Genomic DNA, 17500 nt, shown 5'->3' on the forward strand with positions numbered 1-17500 from the left:
TCCTTCTTCCTCCTTCCTTCTTCCTCCTTCCTTCTTCCTCCTTCCTTCTTCCTCCTCCTCCTCCTCCTCCTCCTCCTCCTCCTCCTCCTCCTCCTCCCTCTATCCCCCACTCTTCCCCCGAATATGATCTAACCGCAGCACGAGAAAAAAATGTAAACAAATAAGGACTCGTTTTTCAATACCAGAGCTAGCGCTTCAACAATACAATATTGATCAAAGTGAAATATGCCTATGCAGTCAAATATAGTAGAATATCCAATGCAGTAAGAAGTCAAATACAGTAGGAAGTCAGATACAGTAAGAAATCAAATACAAATAGAAGCAGGACGTAGAAGGAATTCAAATACAGCAGTAATCAAAGCACTTAAATAGTTAAACAGCAAGAGGTCAACTGCGCACGCTAAAACGCTGTTCTGAATGTTGCTTCTATGGAAATGGTTATCTTAAAATAGATAAATAAAATAAAGAAAACACATACATAACAAAATAAAATAATAAAGTAAGTAAAATGCTAAAATAAAGAAACGCGATATCATACTAGAAGACGAGTTAAAAGATATCAAAGTGTTCTTCAAGTGACCACACCTTTGAAATGATTTCAAGAAACGACATTTGCTTCGGCAAAAAAAAAAAATAATAAGATAAATAAAAAAATCAGATGCAAATAGAGCTCATAACTCGAAAGGTCACCTGATCTAGAAAGGAGAAAGGGAGAGAGAGAGAGAGGGAGAGAAAGAGAGAGGAGTCACTTGTTCCCTCCAAAAAAAAAAAAAAAAAAAAAGTAACACGGAGAAGAGAGAGGAAGGTAAAGGTTGACTGAAAGAGAAAAAAACAAACATGACAAACCGGAGAGGAGCAGGAAGAATAGATTGAATGGAGGGAAGCAGACGAGAATATAAGAGAAAGAGACGAATTTACAAGAGAGAGAGAAAGAGAGATGGGAAGAAATAGACCGAAATAAGGACCAAACGGAGGTAATTCGATAGAAAAAGCGAGAAAGCGACTAGGAGAAGTAAGTAAAAATAATAATTTGAGACAGAGAGAGGGAAACAAATCTATGAGAATTAACTGACAAAAACAAGAATTAAAGAAGGAAATGAATAGACAAAAGGAAATTGACGACAAAGGAAAATGACTCAAGAAACACAGCCTTTTCATAAGGGCAAATGCGACAATAACTAAAATAACTAGACAGACGCAAATCACACTCAGATATATAACCATACAAAGATACAAAGCAAACCACACAGACACAGATACAAAACCATAACTCTAACCAGCCTTCAAGCGAGGGAAAAGGAAAGGAAAAGAAAAGAAAAGAAAAAAAAAAATCAAAACTCAACCATAGAGAAGGTCGAACGAAAGGGAGACATTAAGTACCCTCCCCCCTCTCCCCACTCCCCCCTCAAAATAAAAAAAAGAGAAAAATACCCGCAAACAAAAAAGCCTATGGGACGGACGCCTTTCACCACCGACGGGATGGGGACTCTGGCGATGATGCTCTGCGCTGCATTAACGACCCCCTTCCTCTTCCTGTGCTGGGGATGGCTTCGGGTGGTCTGTCTTCTTGCTCTTCTTCTTCTTCTTCTTCCTCCTCCTTCAACTCTTCTTCTTCTTCTTCTTCTTCTTCCTCCTCCTCCTCCTCCAACTCTTCTTCTTTCTTTTCGTTTTTTTTTTCTTTTCTAGTTTTCTGTTCGTCCTTCTTCTTCTTCTTCTTGTTCTTCTCATTCTTCTTCTTCCTTCCTTTCCTCTTTTCTTTCAATTCTTTTCATTAACTTTTTTTTTTCTACTTCTCTTCTTCCCCCTTCTCTTATTTTTCTTCCTCCTCCTCACTCCCTTCTTTTTCTTCTTAATTTCATCTCCATTTCTCTTATTCTTTCTTTAACATTTGTCTTCATTTTTCCTCCTCAGTTTACTCCTTTTCCCTTATGCTTGAACTTGTCTTCGTTTATGTTCTTCCCGTTCTTCTTCAGTTCCTTGTTCTTCTTGTCTTTTTTATACTTGTTTTCGTACCTTATCTTCTTTCAACTATTTTTGCTTTTGTTTACATTTATTTTCTGTTCTTGTTCTTGTTCTTCTAAGCTATTACTGTTATTACTGTAGGATATACTTACAATAATAACAATAACAATGAGGTTAATGATCACACCTTGGTTGAGGTGATAATAACAAAAACCCCAGCATTAAAATCACAAAGATAAAAAACAAAGAAAATAAATCATACAACCACAATAAGCAAGTAGATAAATAAACATAGAATTACAACAAAAAAATCTTCATAACAAGACAAACAATAAGCCTCGCTGAGCAGTTAGTTCCACCGTGAACTAGAAACCACAAAATTGACCAGAAGCGACTGTGACGAAACCGGAAGTAGACTACACCCTCTTTTCCCCTCTCCTTACCCCCCCCCCTTCTTCTCCTCTCCCCTCCCCACACTCTCTCTCTCACCTTCCCTTACCTTGTCTCTTCCCCCTCCCCATTCTCCGTTCCCTACCCCTTATTTTGAATGCCAATTAAATTTCTTTAAAAAAAAGTGTTTGTTTGTTTCGATCTGCCTGTTCCTGTTTTTCTTCTGTATGTATCAGTTATATTTATTTGCAGGTATATATTTCTCAGTCTCACCTTCTCTGTCTCTTTCTTTATTCACGTTCTCTGTATACCAACTCTTTCTCTTTTGTCTTCCAATGTTTCCTTTCTTTCTTCGTCGGTTTATCTATCTATCCTTCCATCTATTTAACCGGAATATTAATCTATCCTTTCATCTATTGGCTTATCGCTCTATCCTCTTATCAATTAGTACATTCTTTCGGACTACACACCTTTACGTAATTATACATCACACAGTTACTTCTTTTTTTGGCATTATTATGCAATTTTGTTGGCAACAACCTGTCCAGCGGTCTGCCTGTTTGACTTTCTACTCCAAAAATACAAGCTGGAATTTCTTCTGGCAAATGAACTTGCCTTTTTTTTCATTCATTCTGTAACATTTCCTTCTGTAAGACATATATATTTTGTTATGGTTATGTAACTAGTTCGTTTTTTTCTTCTTTTTTTTTATCCGGTGCAGTGAAAGCTTAATATGTCGTTGTGATGATGGCGTTTGTATACTTCATGGTTAGAGAGATCACTTGATTGTTTGCGAAATACTTTACTGGAAGGATTTTCGCTGTAATCGGCGTCTGATTGGTATTCTCATTCGTAGATTATCTCTTTCTCTGTACTTGGTTGTACATAAATGTATTTGTGTGAATATTTGTGTGTGTGTGGAAGCACGCACACACACATATATATATAATATATATATATATATAAATACATATCTACATACATATATACATATATACATATTAACATATATATACATACACACAAACACACACACACACACACACACACACACACACACACATATATATATATATATATATATATATATATATATATATATATATATACATACATATACATATACACATATACAAATACACACACACTTATATCTATATATATAGATATATATATATGTATATATATATATATATATATATATATATATATACATATACATATATAAAGAGAGAGAGAGAGAGAGAGAGAGAGAGAGTGAATAAGTGAATGAGAGAAAGAGAGTGAGTGAGAGAGAGTGAATATGTGAATGAGAGAAAGAGAGAGATAGTACTCCAGACCAAATAATTCTTCTCACACACTTTCCCCCTCGGCCCCCCTCTCCCCAACTAAAAAAGACAAAACACACACGAATAAAGCACATTGAGCCACAAGCAATAAATCCCAGAGCCAGTGAGTTTCTCCTCTTAATGACACTTGCCAACGAGGAAAATTTGTCTCTTTTTGTGCAAAGATTGTGTCATGAACGTGTCATGCGCATGATCCCGGCGGATGATGGGGTGTCATGCAGCTAAAGGGTGTTGAGCTCCTGTTGCAATGCATCCCGCGGTCTCTTTGACGTCATTACAGCATTGCAATCCAAGGGGAGTCATGGCAGCAAGCGTTCGAGAAATCTCTGATTGATATGTAAATGAGTATTGTGACGTACGCTTATATATGCGCGCGCGCGCGCAAACACACACACACACATACACACAAACACACACACATTCTCTCTCTCTCTCTCCCTCTCCCTCTCTCTCTCTCTCTCTCTCTCTCTCTCTCTCTCTCTCTCTCTCTCTCTCTCTCTCTCTCTCTCTCTCTCTCTCTCTCTCTCTCTCACTCTCACTCTCACTCTCACTCTCACTCTCACTCTCACTCTCACTCTCACTCTCACTCTCACTCTCACTCTCTCCAAACAGACCAAAGCATGCAAGCATTGGCAGAAACTCTTCAGACGTATGCGTTCCTCTCCGTTTCGTTTGCTTTTTCTCTCCTTCGCTTTCTCTCTTCCTCTTGTTTGTTTGTCTCGTTCGTGTAGTCCGTTGGGTTTCTCTTTCCATCCATTTGAAGTATAAGTAAATAAATTAATAAATGTATATGTACATGTGTCCGTGTATGTGTATGTGTATGTGTTTGTGTATGTGTGTGTGTGTGTGTGTAATTACCTAGCACATAAACACAAGATAAGTAGTATATTCCAAAGAGAGACAGAAAAAAAACTACACAAAAAAACAGGTTGAATCTCTCATCACTTTCTCTTCGTGGGGTTCGGGATTAGGGGGTAGGGAAGGGGAGGGAGAAGGGGGGAGGGGAGGGGTGGTAAAACGTGCACACGACCCATCCACGATCAGTACGGGAGTAGGTTGGTGGGTGGGCGGGTTATGGGTGGGCGGGTTGGGGGATGGGGAGGGAAGGAGAGAAGCTGAAGAAAAATTCTGAAATACAAACACATGCTTCTAGGAATGCTCGCAGAACTAAACGCAAACACAGCGTTCTATCTTTCTCTCTTTCTCGCTCATTCTCAGTCTCTCTCTGCCTTTAATTCTTTCTCTCTCTTACTCTCCCTGCCTGTCTGTCTCTCTCTCTCTTACTCTCCCTGTCTGTCTGTCTCTCTCTCTCTCTCTCTCTCTCTCTCTCTCTCTCTCTCTCTCTCTCTCTCTCTCTCTCTCTCTCTCTCTCTCTCTCCCTCTCTCTCTCTCTCCCTCTCTCCCTTCCTCTCTCTCTCCCTCCCTCCTAACCATCCTAACACATGTACACTCCCAACACAGGTTAACCTTTCGCAGCATAACAACAGGTCACGCAGGTCACTTGCTAGGTTAACTTTCTCTCGTAGCATTTCCTCTCTTCCCCCCATCTCCATCTCTATCTCTCCTCCCCCCCTTCCCCCTCCGCTCCTCCTCCTTTCGGTGTGGTTATACTCCTTCTTCCTCCCTCCCCTCCCTTGTCTTCCTTCATTTTTGTATTCCTTCTTTCTTTCTTTCTTTCTTTCTTCTACTTTCTATTCCTCTTTTCCTTCTAGTCTTTTCTTTTTTCTTTTTCCTTCTTCCTCTTCCTCTTCTCCTTCTCCTTCTCCTTCTCCTTCTCCTTCTCCTTCTCCTTCTCCTTCTCCTTCTTCTTCTTCTCCTTCTTCTTCTTCTTCTTCTTCTTCTTCTTCTTCTTCTTCTTCTTCTTCTTCTTCTTCTTCTTCTTCGTCGTCGTCTTCTTATTATTATTCTCCTCCTCCTCCTTCTTCTCCTTCTCCTATCCCTTTTCTTTCTCCTTCTCTCCCCCCTCACCCACCTACGGCCCATTCTTTTGCATACAGCAACATAGTGAAGATGACCAAAATGCAGAAAAGAAAAAAATATATATACAATAAACAAAAATACATAACGATAGTGTTAAATAACTATAATCACAATAAACAAGAGAACGACAATAAACAACACCAGTAAACAAGAAGACAAACTAAACCATAACAAGGTCGATAATGATACGAATGTTAAGGATAATAATAAAGGGAACAAATTAATTGACACCAAAAGGAACATAACAAAAATAAATAAATAAAGAAGTGAATAATAATTACAAAAACAACAGCGGCAGCAACTAAAAACAACAATAACAGTAATAAAAAACAGTGTCGGGGGAAAAAAAGAAAGCCAACATGGAAGAAAATAATCGTCACAATCCATAAAATAATAACAATATGTAAAATTAATAACATCACTGATGATGCTCATAACAATAAACTATATTGCCATCAACATAAATAATGATGACAATACCAAAAGTCATAAAAAAGAGTACCATCATTAATAATACTTATAAAGAAGCTTAAATTACGAGGCAAAAAAAAGAAAAAAAAATGCAAAACTATATTCATAAAAGGTAAAAGTAAACATATGGTGACAGGATTGCGTCATATAGACCCACGTGAAACAAACAAGCGTGATAGCAACCGTTGATATATTTATCGTTTGCAAAGCGAGCTGAGTCTGCAATGGTATAATTGAACCCACATGAATCTGCATCACCCCCTCTTTGCAACACGGCCGATTGTATACTAAGATTATGACAGGGAAAGTTTGATAAAGGTATCGTTAATTTCCTAGGTATCTCTACACGATATTACGGGTGAAAGTGATGTACGATAATCATCATCTTGAGAATGATTTCCAGAACGAAAAGAATACCTTCAAATTATTTTTTCCTTCTTTTATTTTTATCATTTTTTTCCTTACGGTTCGGTCATGAGGAAGAAGATCCACGTCTGTCTATAGATAAAAAGATTAAGCGTGAAGGATGATGAAAACCATGCATGGCACACAAGTCATCCGCATCTGCTTATAATCAAAGTGTTAAGCGACACATGAACGCATTATTGCAATGGTTGCGCGGGACGTGGTTGCAACAAAGGTCGATATGGGTGGGGCTGGGAGATGACAGACAGAGAGAGAGAGAGAGAGAAAGAGAAATGGAGAGGAAAAGAATCTAATTTCCACTTTCACCTCCAGGCGTACTGTAAAGAGTACGACTATTATCGTACCTGGCGCTCGAAGATCGTATATAATGGCGGTGTTTAATCACTCCTAAAAGGGTCGTTGGGTCGTTCATCGGGTTTATCAAAAAGAAAATTCGGCGAGGGAACTTTCGTGCTTGATTTTTTAAATTAGTTAGGTGGTGATTTTCTTTATTTTCCTTATTTAGGTCTGAATGCTATACTTTTTGTTCAATTTACGCTTAGTTCACGTCTGGGTGTTACCTGCCTCTATATCTTTTATCTTTCTTCTTATAAAAATCCATACATGATAAACATTTACTATAAGTTTTGAAGTGTTTAGTATGTATACGTATATGTACATGCGTGAGTGTGCGCGTGTAATGTAGTCCCTGAAATATATGCAAATGACAGTATCTAAAGTTATAAACTAAAGCAAACAAAACAATGACAGGAAAAAAAAACAGACACCACGTGGACCCCCCTCCCCCCATCCCTCCCTCAAACTCAAACAAGAATCTCTCAAACAATTCTACGAGACGCGGTTCCCATCATTACAGGCAGCGACCCCAACCCTCCTTTTGCATGCTCTTTCTTGTGCTCTCTCTCGCCCCGCCACGAAACATGTATGCCGGCTTTCCACGGTGATTGAGGGGGAATCTGCCGGCTACATAACGTTTCGGGGAATACTTTCTTGTGATAAGAGAATCTCTAGATGAGATTCCAATAGTGGGGATGTTCGACTGAAAATTGTATAAATGTGAAGATGTCTTTGCTGACAAAAGGGTGAGAGAAAAGGTAGTTGCCTCGGCTGCTATAACAGGTGAACTGTAAAAACGGGGGTATTGAGTGAACACTGTGACTTGCAACTAAACGGAATTGCAGCGCAACTGTAGAAATCGTTGTGCAATGTCACAGCTCTGACTAGCTACCGTTACGACAATGAAAATGGCCGACAAAAGAGAGAAAATATCAAATACGCAAACCTTCTTCCCCAAACCCTAAACCATGCGATTAGAACAACTTCAAAAGAATAATCGTGAACAATCAGGTATACGGAAATGTAATCAGCAATTGTGTTTACAAATGAGCATGACTTTCCCCCGTATATCAAAAAGTTTCTCTCCACTTTCTCGTATTCTATGAGAAATACAAAAAGAGGAGTCGGGCGTTTGTTGTTACCCGTCGTTGTCTGAAAGGCACAATGGAACGTGTAGAACCTTTTTTCTTTTTCAAACACATCTTTAAGAAAGCTGAACGATATGCTGAAAGAAGAGAAAGTAAGAAAAAAAATAAGAGAGTGAAACTTATAAACAAACACTGATAACCGCGTAGGTAAACATGACATGTGTGTTCAAGAAACACATAGCTCGATCCTGTGCATGCTCAAGTCAATACCAACTCGTGTGCAAGTGGATTCAAACCCTTTTTTTCTATCCAGACAAATCGCATTGTCGTACATGATTCTTTTCCTCCATCCGAATCCGAATTGACTCACGTTCGAAATGTATATATCACAAGCACGTTTCTCCCTCCAAGGGCCGTTCTCATGGAAGCCGCCTCTGCCCTGATAAGCCCGTGACTTGTGGTCTTCCGCGAAATAACTTACCAAACCTGTTCGCGTCAGGATGCCCTCTCACCGCAGAGACACGACCCACGCACGACCCACGGACGGACGGACGGACGTATCACAGACTCTGGGATCGTACGTGAGGGTGGGTAGTCTTTTGTGTGTTTTATGTCCCCTTTCTTTTCTCTTCCTCTCAGAGGCCGCGGGAGAGATGTACGGACCACGGGCGGATGTATTACAACAGGCTCCGGGGGCCGCACGTGGTAGGTAGGTAGTCTTTCAAGTCTTAAATTATCCGTTTACCTTTTCTTCAGAGGTCACGTCGGCACAAGACCCCAGCATGATATGTACACGACTTTCTGGCGGAAGTGACACAGGGTAGGGGGGGGTCGTTGGCGGTAGTCTTTTCTTCACTCGGAATCCCTTTCCTTTTGATGGCACTTTCTTTCTCGTTTTCTTCTTTATCACCTTCCCGTCTTTGGGACGTCCCGCGGTTACTTTCTCTCCTCGTCCTTTCCCTGAGTCACATTTTTGCTTTTCATGTCATCTTTTTAAGTATCTTTTTATGAACTGACGTCATCCTTTTCCTTTTAACAGACTCCGTGTACATATTCCATTACATAATACTTGCATGCCTTTACCTTTACTTAATCTACCCTTCTTTTTATTATACTGTGTCGAGTACTGTGATTCAGCCCTTCCCCACCCCTCTCTTCTCCCAGCACTAAATCTTTACACAGATACTAAAATAACCATCTGTAGTACAAAGCCTACTTTACGGTATTCTTAAGAAGTTACAACAAAGGTTCAACGCCTCCTTGTATGACTTCAGAATGAATTTCTCCTAAAATGGTCATACCGACGAGCGAGTCACTCGTTACGAACTTGTCTGAAGGAAATCATAGCCAATTACGTTTTAGCAGTGGGCTAATTTTTTTTTCAATGCAATTTTAGCGTGTTTTTTTTCAATTCGATTTTAGCAGTGATTTCAAGTTGTTTTTCATTCGTTTAGATTTTAGCATCGATTTCAAAATATATTTTTTTTCGGGATATAGGTGCGTGTAAGAGAGAAATTACAATTCGATTTTCGCATTAACTTCACAATATTTTTTTATCAGCTTACATTTTTTCTGTACATTGATTAAATAAAAAAAACTTGATATTCGACTTTACAGTTTGTTTTAAGAAACACAAACCAATATTATAAATAATTAAACCAAGTTCTTGCTACATCTTATCTTCTCTTTCGTTCTCTCTTTCGTGTCTCTTCCGAAAATGAGGAAATGATGCTTCTCCATTAATACTCCATCTCCAGTCAGCTTCCCTCGGATCCAAAGCCAATTAGGTTGATCACGTAGGTCATCTTCCTAGTGAACCGTGACTAACAATCTTGGCCTTTGCAAACCAAAGAGAACAGATAAAAAAGATGACCTATTTTCACTAATACGATGGAACTAAAAGAACCATCTCTTTGGTTGAAAGGAAGAACCGACTCTTTGGTTGTATGGGAGAACCGACTCTTTGGTTGTAAGGAAAATGTGCCTGATAATGGACCTTTTCATTCTCTGGATCTGTCTACTTCTAAACCTTTTTTTCTGTATTCACACGTTTGTCTTTGTCTGTATTCACAAAGACACAAAGACAGACACACACACACACACACACACATATATATATATATAAAACTAACAATCTCGTGCCCTTCTGTATACGTGCATAAGGGACGGGATTGGAGGGGGTGGAATGATGGATGCAAATATATACATACATGAGAATACATGCTATAATATTTCATGCATTTATTGCCATTCTTTCCCCGTCCCTTGCCAATCGTTCTATTTTTGTCTTTTCTTTAGGTCGATCTATTTCATTCCTCATCTCGTGTGCTTCCCCTTTCTTTCTTTCGCCTAGCAACAAAGAACAGGAGTGGCTATGTCTTACGTCAACAGATATTTGTATCCATCTCTCTTTCATAAGGTCTCTCCACTTCTCTCTTTCTCCCTCCATCTATATCTACCTCTATTCCTCTTTATCTCTCCCTCTACCTCTCCTTCTTCCCTCCCTCCCTGCATCCCTGCCTCCCTCTATCTCTACCTATATTCCTCTTTTCTTTCTCTCCCTCTCCTTCTACATGCACATCAACCTCTCCCTTTCCTTCGCTGTTTCTCCATCTACCCCTTTCCAATCATACAAATATTTACTGTAGATCTGCGTGTCTGTCAGTCCCGTGCAGGCTTGTTTACCATTGGTTGATACAGAATGTGCGTGACGTAGCCTTTGTGTGAGTGAGTCATGCCAGGCCATATTGAGGCGAGGGTGGGTGGAAGGGATTAAAGGAGAGATAGAAAAGAAGGAGGGAGGGTTTGAGGAAGAAGGGATGGAAGGAAGGAGGGTGGGAGGGAGGGAATAAACGAGAGAGAGAAAAGAGGGAAGGGGGACTGAATGAGGAAAAGATATAGGAGGGACGGGAGGGAATGAGAAGGGGTGAGAGGGGAGGAGAGAGAAAGAGAGGAGGGAAAAGAGAAGTCGGGTGGAGAAGAGGGAATGAATATGAGAAATAAACGATAGAAATGAAGAGAGGGGATGAGAGAAAAGGAAGGAGATGAAAGGTGGGAAGAAGGACGGGGAGGGAAGAATGAAGAAGAAAGAACGTAAGAGGAGGGAGAAAGGCGGGAGACAAAGGAGACAAGTGTGAAAGAGGGAGGGAGAGAGAAAGAAATGAAAGAATGAGAGAGAGAGAGAGAGAGAGAGAGAGAGAGATCAGGGGATGCAAGGTAAGGAAGATGCTTATGGAAAAAAAGAAACAGAAGAATGCGTGTGTTTAACGGAGGAAAAATGGAAGGGCTGGTGCAGGAGAAAGAAAAAAATGCAAACCACGGATTCCAAACACTGGATCACGTCTTGGTTTACTTTCGGCGAACACAAACCATAAGGAGTTACCGCGGTTTACATTTCCTTTTTTCCCTTCACTCTCCATTTCATCTCTCTATCTCCCTCTCCCACTCTAACTTCCTCTCCTTCTCCCACTCCCTATCACTCCCCCTCCCCGTCCCCCTCTATCTCCCTATCAATCCCACTCCCACTTCCTCTCCCCCTCCCCCTCTCCCACCCCCACTCTCCTCCCCTGCCCCTCTTCCTCCCCCAACCCTCCCACTCCTCACTCCCCTCCTCCCCAACACCAACCCCCTCCCCCCCCAACCCCCACTCAACAACCATGAAACCCCCAAAGGCAGAGATAACACAAAACACAAAGCACTGAATAAGAAGGAAATTAGAATAAACAATAATCCCCTAATATGTAAAGTCTCTAACCCTGGAACCACCCACGGACTCTACTTAGGATAATTAATTCTCTTCGAATGGTCAATTCTCCTCTATCGCTCCTCTCCCTCTTCCAGTCTTTATCCGTGTTTCGTGACTCTTCCGGTTTCGCTAATGAGGAAACGGGATTCGTGGAACTGAACGAAATGAATGAAGGGGCTTGTGAACGTTTTTTTATTCTATTTCATTTTCTTTGGTATTTTCTTTTTCTCTTTTTCTATCTACCTCTCATTCTTTGTGTCTTTCTTTGACTTTCTTTTTTTCTATCTCTCTATTTCTTTCTTTCTATATCTCTGAATTGGTGTGTGAGTGTGAGTGTGAGTGAGTGAGTGAGAGAGAGAGAGAGAGAGAGAGAGAGAGAGAGAGAGAGAGAGAGAGAGAGAGAGAGAGAGAGAGAGAGAGAGAGAGAGTGAGAGAGTGAGAGAGTGAGAGAGTGAGTGAGTGAGTGAGTGAGTGAGTGAGTGAGTGAGTGAGTGAGTGAGTGAGTGAGTGAGTGAGTGAGTGAGTGAGTGATTGAGTGATTGAGTGAGTGAGTGTGAGAGTGTGTGTGTGTGTGTGTGTGTGTGTGTGTGTGTGTGTGTGTGTGTGTGTGTGTGTGTGTGTGTGTGTGTGTGTGTGTGTGTGTGTGTGCGTGCGTGTTGGTTGTGGGTGTGCGTGTGTGTGTGTGAATATGTGCACGTGTCTGTGTTTACATCGCGCATGCCGTTCTATCTGCTCCGCTCCCGCGTGCTTGCCTCTTGTGCTTCTCTTAAATAAATAGCGCGCGCGTAGGCGATTCATCAAACTTCAATCTTTTTTTTTAAGTCTCTACGCAGTCCTTTCCTTTGAAATGAAAATAGTAAATAAAGAAAAAAGAAATAAAGATATCAAAAACAAAAAAAATGAGATAATGTTTGAGAACTGCTGTCCGTCGAACGAACTCCGTCGTGTCAACTCTCCTCCCTTTCCCCCACCCCCCTTCCTTCCTCCTCCTCCCCCCTCTCCTCCCCTCCCCCCTTCCTCCCTCCCTCTCCCTCCTTCCTCCTCTCCCCCTCCCTCCTCCCTCCTCTTCCCCCCCCCCCTCCCCCTCCTCCCCTCCCCCCCCCCCCCCCTCCCTCCCCCCGCCCTCCCCCCTCTCCCCTTCCTCCCCCCCCCCCCCCCCCCCCCCCCCCCTCCCCCCCCCCCACCCCACGAGCTTCTCTTAGTCTTCCACCCACTCCCCCCCTCTGTCTACACAGCTGCTACTCTTCCCCTTTCCCCCCCCCCCCTTTTTCTTCCCTCTGTGTCTGTCCGTCACCTCTCTCTCTCTCCTTCTCTCCTCCTCTCTCTCCTCTCCTTCTCTCTTCTCTCTCTTCTCTCTCTCTCTCTCTCTCTCTCTCTCTCTCCTCTCTCTCTCTCTCTCTCTCTCTCTCTCTCTCTCCTCCTTTCCTCTCGTTCTCTTGTCAATTTTCCGATCCCGAATTCTCGTCAATCGTACATGTTTTATATTACGTTTTCTAAAAACCTCTAAAAACTTTTTTTCAACTCTACGGTATGTGAACTCTTTTAGGATTTTTCCACTTTTATTCAAATAACTGTTTCATTGTGCAAATTTTGTTCGGTGAGGGAGAGGAGGAGGAGGAGAGGAGGAGGGAGGAGAGGAGGAGGAGAGGGAGAGAGGGAGGAGGAGGATGGAGAGGAGAAGGAGGAGAGTAGGAGGAGGAGGAGACAAGAGGAGGAGAGAAGTAGTTACAAGAATAGGAGGAACAAGAATACAAGAAAAACACAATTAATAAAAGAAGGAAAGGAAATTACTTATTCCTTTTTTACGAAACAAAGAGAGTAAGACGGAGGAGGTGGTTGAAAGCGAAATGAAGAGAAAGGAGAGAGAAGAAGAGGAAAAGAGAAGGAAGAAGAAGAGAGAAAGGAGCGAAATGAGAGAAAGAATGAGAGAGGAAGAGGAAATGGGTAGAAGGAAGAAAGAGTTAACAGGGAAGAAAGAAGGAAGAGGGAAGAGGAAGAGGAAGGAAAGGGAGAAGAAGGAGGAGGAGGGGAAGCCAAAGAGGAGGATCAAGGATATAAAAAATATATAAATACAACATAGAGAAAATTTATAGACGAGACTAAGGGTGGCAGTGCAGGGGGGGAGGGGAATGGCGGAGGGAGGGAGGGAGAGAGAAAGATGGGGTAGATAAATAGATAGAGATAGAGGTAGATAGAGATAGATAGAGAGAGCAAGCCGTTAAGATGGAAAGACAAACAAAACCACACAGAACTTTCAAATTACTTCTCAACACCCAAACAGTAAAACAACGAGTCCATAAAACCCAAACTTCCCAAGGTAAACAAACAAACAACAAAACAAACAAAAGGAAAGCGGAAATAACCGAGCATTAGAAACGAGCAGCGTAGTTGGGGGGGGGGAGGGGGAGAGGGGAGAGAGAGGGGGGGAGACCATGTTAGAATGGATTTGGTTCAGTCACGCCTAACGTCATTTACTTTTCTGTTCAGGTCTCTTTCTTACATCTTTTTTTTCTCCATTTTATCGTTATTTCATTATCATTGTCACTATCATTTTCAGTATCTGTATTTACATCATAATCATTGTCATTATAAATTATATTATCCTTATTATCATTATCCTTACTAGCATTATGATCTAATCAACGTTATTATCATTGTCTCACAAGATCTAGCAGGCACACTCTTCTAATACTAATATGCACGCACACGCATACATATTTACACAAACAGTTGCACACTCGTATTCATTCACGCATACGCATTAAAATGTATATATATATATATATATATATATATATATATATATATATATATATATATATATATAGATATAGATAGATATACAGTATCATACACACACACACACACACACTCTTCTCTTTTCTCTCTATATCTCTCTCTCTCTCTCTCTCTCTCTCTCTCTCATGTCATTTAAATATATACATACATACATATATATATAAATATAAATATAAATATATATATATATATATATATATATATATATATATATATATATATATATATATATATATATATATACGTATATACAATTATAGAAATAATGGAATGAAAATGAAAACCCTTCCCTTTGTCTTTCGTTATTATTTTTTTTCTTTTTTTTCTTTTTTTGACAAAGACCTTCATCCGGTAAAACAGTAAAAATAATGCTCCTTGTATATTGATATCCTCGTATATTGTATAATGTTATTGTGCATTGTTAGCATTGTTAACCTATTAAGACGTTTGTAAATAAGATTTTGCTGCGATTGAAGTCATTACATTCGCCGTTACTTTTATCATTTATGTTCTTAATGTCAGTATCATCATTCACAGTATCATTACAAGTAATTATATTAATTAAATACCATTACCATCAACATTATCATAATAATCTCATCCTTCGACATGCATCTCCCGACACAATTCAGAATCAAAAGCACAGAGAACAATAACAGCGATGAGACACCATAACAGTCACGAACAATCATAATGAACTGTACCATCTGACTCACATACTAAAAGATGGTTCCCCTTTACCACCTGCACTATCTTTTCTCGCGTCTAATCACGAAATATGAAAGCAAACTACAAATATAACTCCATCTATCGGTGCATCTGACATCCCTCTCCCCAATGCAACAACAAATAGAAGCAAGAAGTTACGTAAAAAGTGTTATAGACGATAATATTTCCACGCATGGTCGTCCAAGAGGGCGGGGTCGGCTTGCATGACAGTCTCCCTGCCAGATGTATGATAATTCACACAACTTTGATAGGTTTGATCTTCTGCCGCTCGAATCTTCTGTCTTTTTTTTTAGTGCCTCTTGCTTGATTTTTCCTTCGTATTATAACATCTTATTTGCATGTAGGGTTAATAAACCTTATTTTAGCGTCATGATGAATTGTCGTTCTTTGAAAGGAGCGACAGGTATTGAATCTCTGCAATAACTTCGCATACCTTTCTCGATATTACTAGCAGGTTTTATAAGCTTAAGTTTAATCAATTTGTTTGTTTATCTAATGCTGGTGTCAATTTCATCTTCCTCCAATGTAAGAGTCTATTGTCGTGACGTGACCTGACTTATAGTTGTTTAAAAATATTCAAAAAAGTAAGAGAAATCATGCAACCAAGAGGTAGTTGGTGTTGAAGAGGCAATGTTGCATGAACTCTCCTTTCAATATCTATTACACAACGACACTCCCATTATACATCATATAAAGTAGGGAAAAATAAATGTTTTTTTCCATCCTAAGTGAAAAATAAAATTGACATTTCTAACTCGTGGCGTAAAACCTCGAAATAGACACACAGTCTAAAGAAACTAAAATGCAAAGGTATCACCATTCTCTCTCTCGCACTCGTAAAAGAACTTACCATCATGTCGTATATTTTGAGGTCGTCGATTAACACTCTTACACTCCAAAGTCGTAAAAAAAATTAAATCAGTCGCCCCCACAGCAACAGACGCCTCTCTGTACTGCGGACATCACCACACTGATCTGAATTAACTTCAGCCTTGCGGTTCTTAGAGGTTTCGTGGTTGCCGGATAGTGTTTTTGTTCACTCCCCTCCTTTCCCCTTTCCTCTCTGTTTTTGACAGGTATTATATTCTTATTTGGGTTATGTTGTGAATCTTTTCTTATTATTGTAGTCTAAATAGATATATGTTTTCAGATAAGGAGACTGCGAATTTAGTTCCTCATCGATATCACCGCGAGTTACCAACTAGAGAATTAATCAGCGTGTCGGAAGCACAAGAAAACCTTACTTTTCTTTTGCTATATAAAACAAAATTTTATTCCTATAGAACAAAACAAAAACTATCCCCATGCACACACGATCTTTCAACTAACACAAGAAAAAGATAAAAAATACGTAAAAATACAGTCAAATCACTATATTCAAACGTGGAACACAAAAGCAATAGGGGAGTTTTAATTCACAAAATTTCTGTATTAGTGATGCGTGAATTAGAGCGAGCCGTGACCTATATTGAAAGACTGATTATTCTTTTTCCTGCTTGGATGTTAAAAGAAGATATGGATAAAATCATTGGAAAAATATATGTAGACACATGCGTTCAACTGACAGTTCAAAATTTGGAGAAAAAATAAATCTGATTTGAGACAATAGACAGAATAGAAGGTAGGGAGACAGATAAACAGAGAGAGAGAGAGAGAGAAACGGACACTCAAACATTGAAACAAAAAAGGATTAAAAAAATATATATACACAAATAGACGAATGAAAAAAACAAAGATTTTTAAAAAACATGCCTTGAAGTCAAACAAACCGATCCATTTTCGACAGTGAGAAATCTTCCTACACATATCTCACGTACCCCTTCTATCTCTCTCTCATGTTGATATTAATGTTGCAAAAGCTATTGATCCGATTGTTATCCGACACCAAGATGAGTTGCATGAGATTAATTTCTATCTTTTTAAGTGCAGGACATAAGCGTTGAATTAGTTTTTAGTTTATCATATTTGTGGTTGTTATTGTTTAATGTTGTTTATTTCCTTTCTTCTTATCTATTGTCCATATCGTCAATGTAATTATTGTTTTTGTCCTTTTTATTACGTGATAATTATAATACTAACAGTGATAGTAATGATTTTCACTATCATTATTATTGTTATCCCTATGTCATTATTATCACAGTTATGACCATTACCATTGTTATAATTGCATTATTATCATTGTTATTATCATTATGTCATTGTTATCATCATATCATTATCATTAT

At 39.7% G+C, this 17500-nt stretch overlaps 1 protein-coding gene across 8 annotated transcripts in view; it reads right to left on the bottom strand.

The window, feature by feature from the left end:
• The window catches only part of mxt (Eukaryotic translation initiation factor mextil), a 54481-nt gene that overhangs the window by 24982 nt on the left and 11999 nt on the right, over positions 1-17500 (bottom strand). For 2 of the 8 annotated variants that reach the window (XM_086546902.1, XM_086546879.1), the window contains exon 1: positions 16126-16255. The exons of the other annotated variants lie outside the window; for them this stretch is intronic. In XM_086546902.1, the coding sequence (XP_086403028.1) occupies positions 16126-16131 (6 nt within the window). In that variant the 5' untranslated portion in view covers positions 16132-16255. Of the gene's footprint in view, positions 1-16125; positions 16256-17500 lie in introns of those variants that run through there. 8 annotated transcript variants of the gene reach the window in all.

Source organism: Penaeus japonicus, unplaced genomic scaffold, assembly GCF_977035675.1.
Source record: "Penaeus japonicus unplaced genomic scaffold, GWHDUDI00000001_assembly GWHDUDI00000002, whole genome shotgun sequence".
Classification (NCBI taxonomy): domain Eukaryota; kingdom Metazoa; phylum Arthropoda; class Malacostraca; order Decapoda; family Penaeidae; genus Penaeus; species Penaeus japonicus.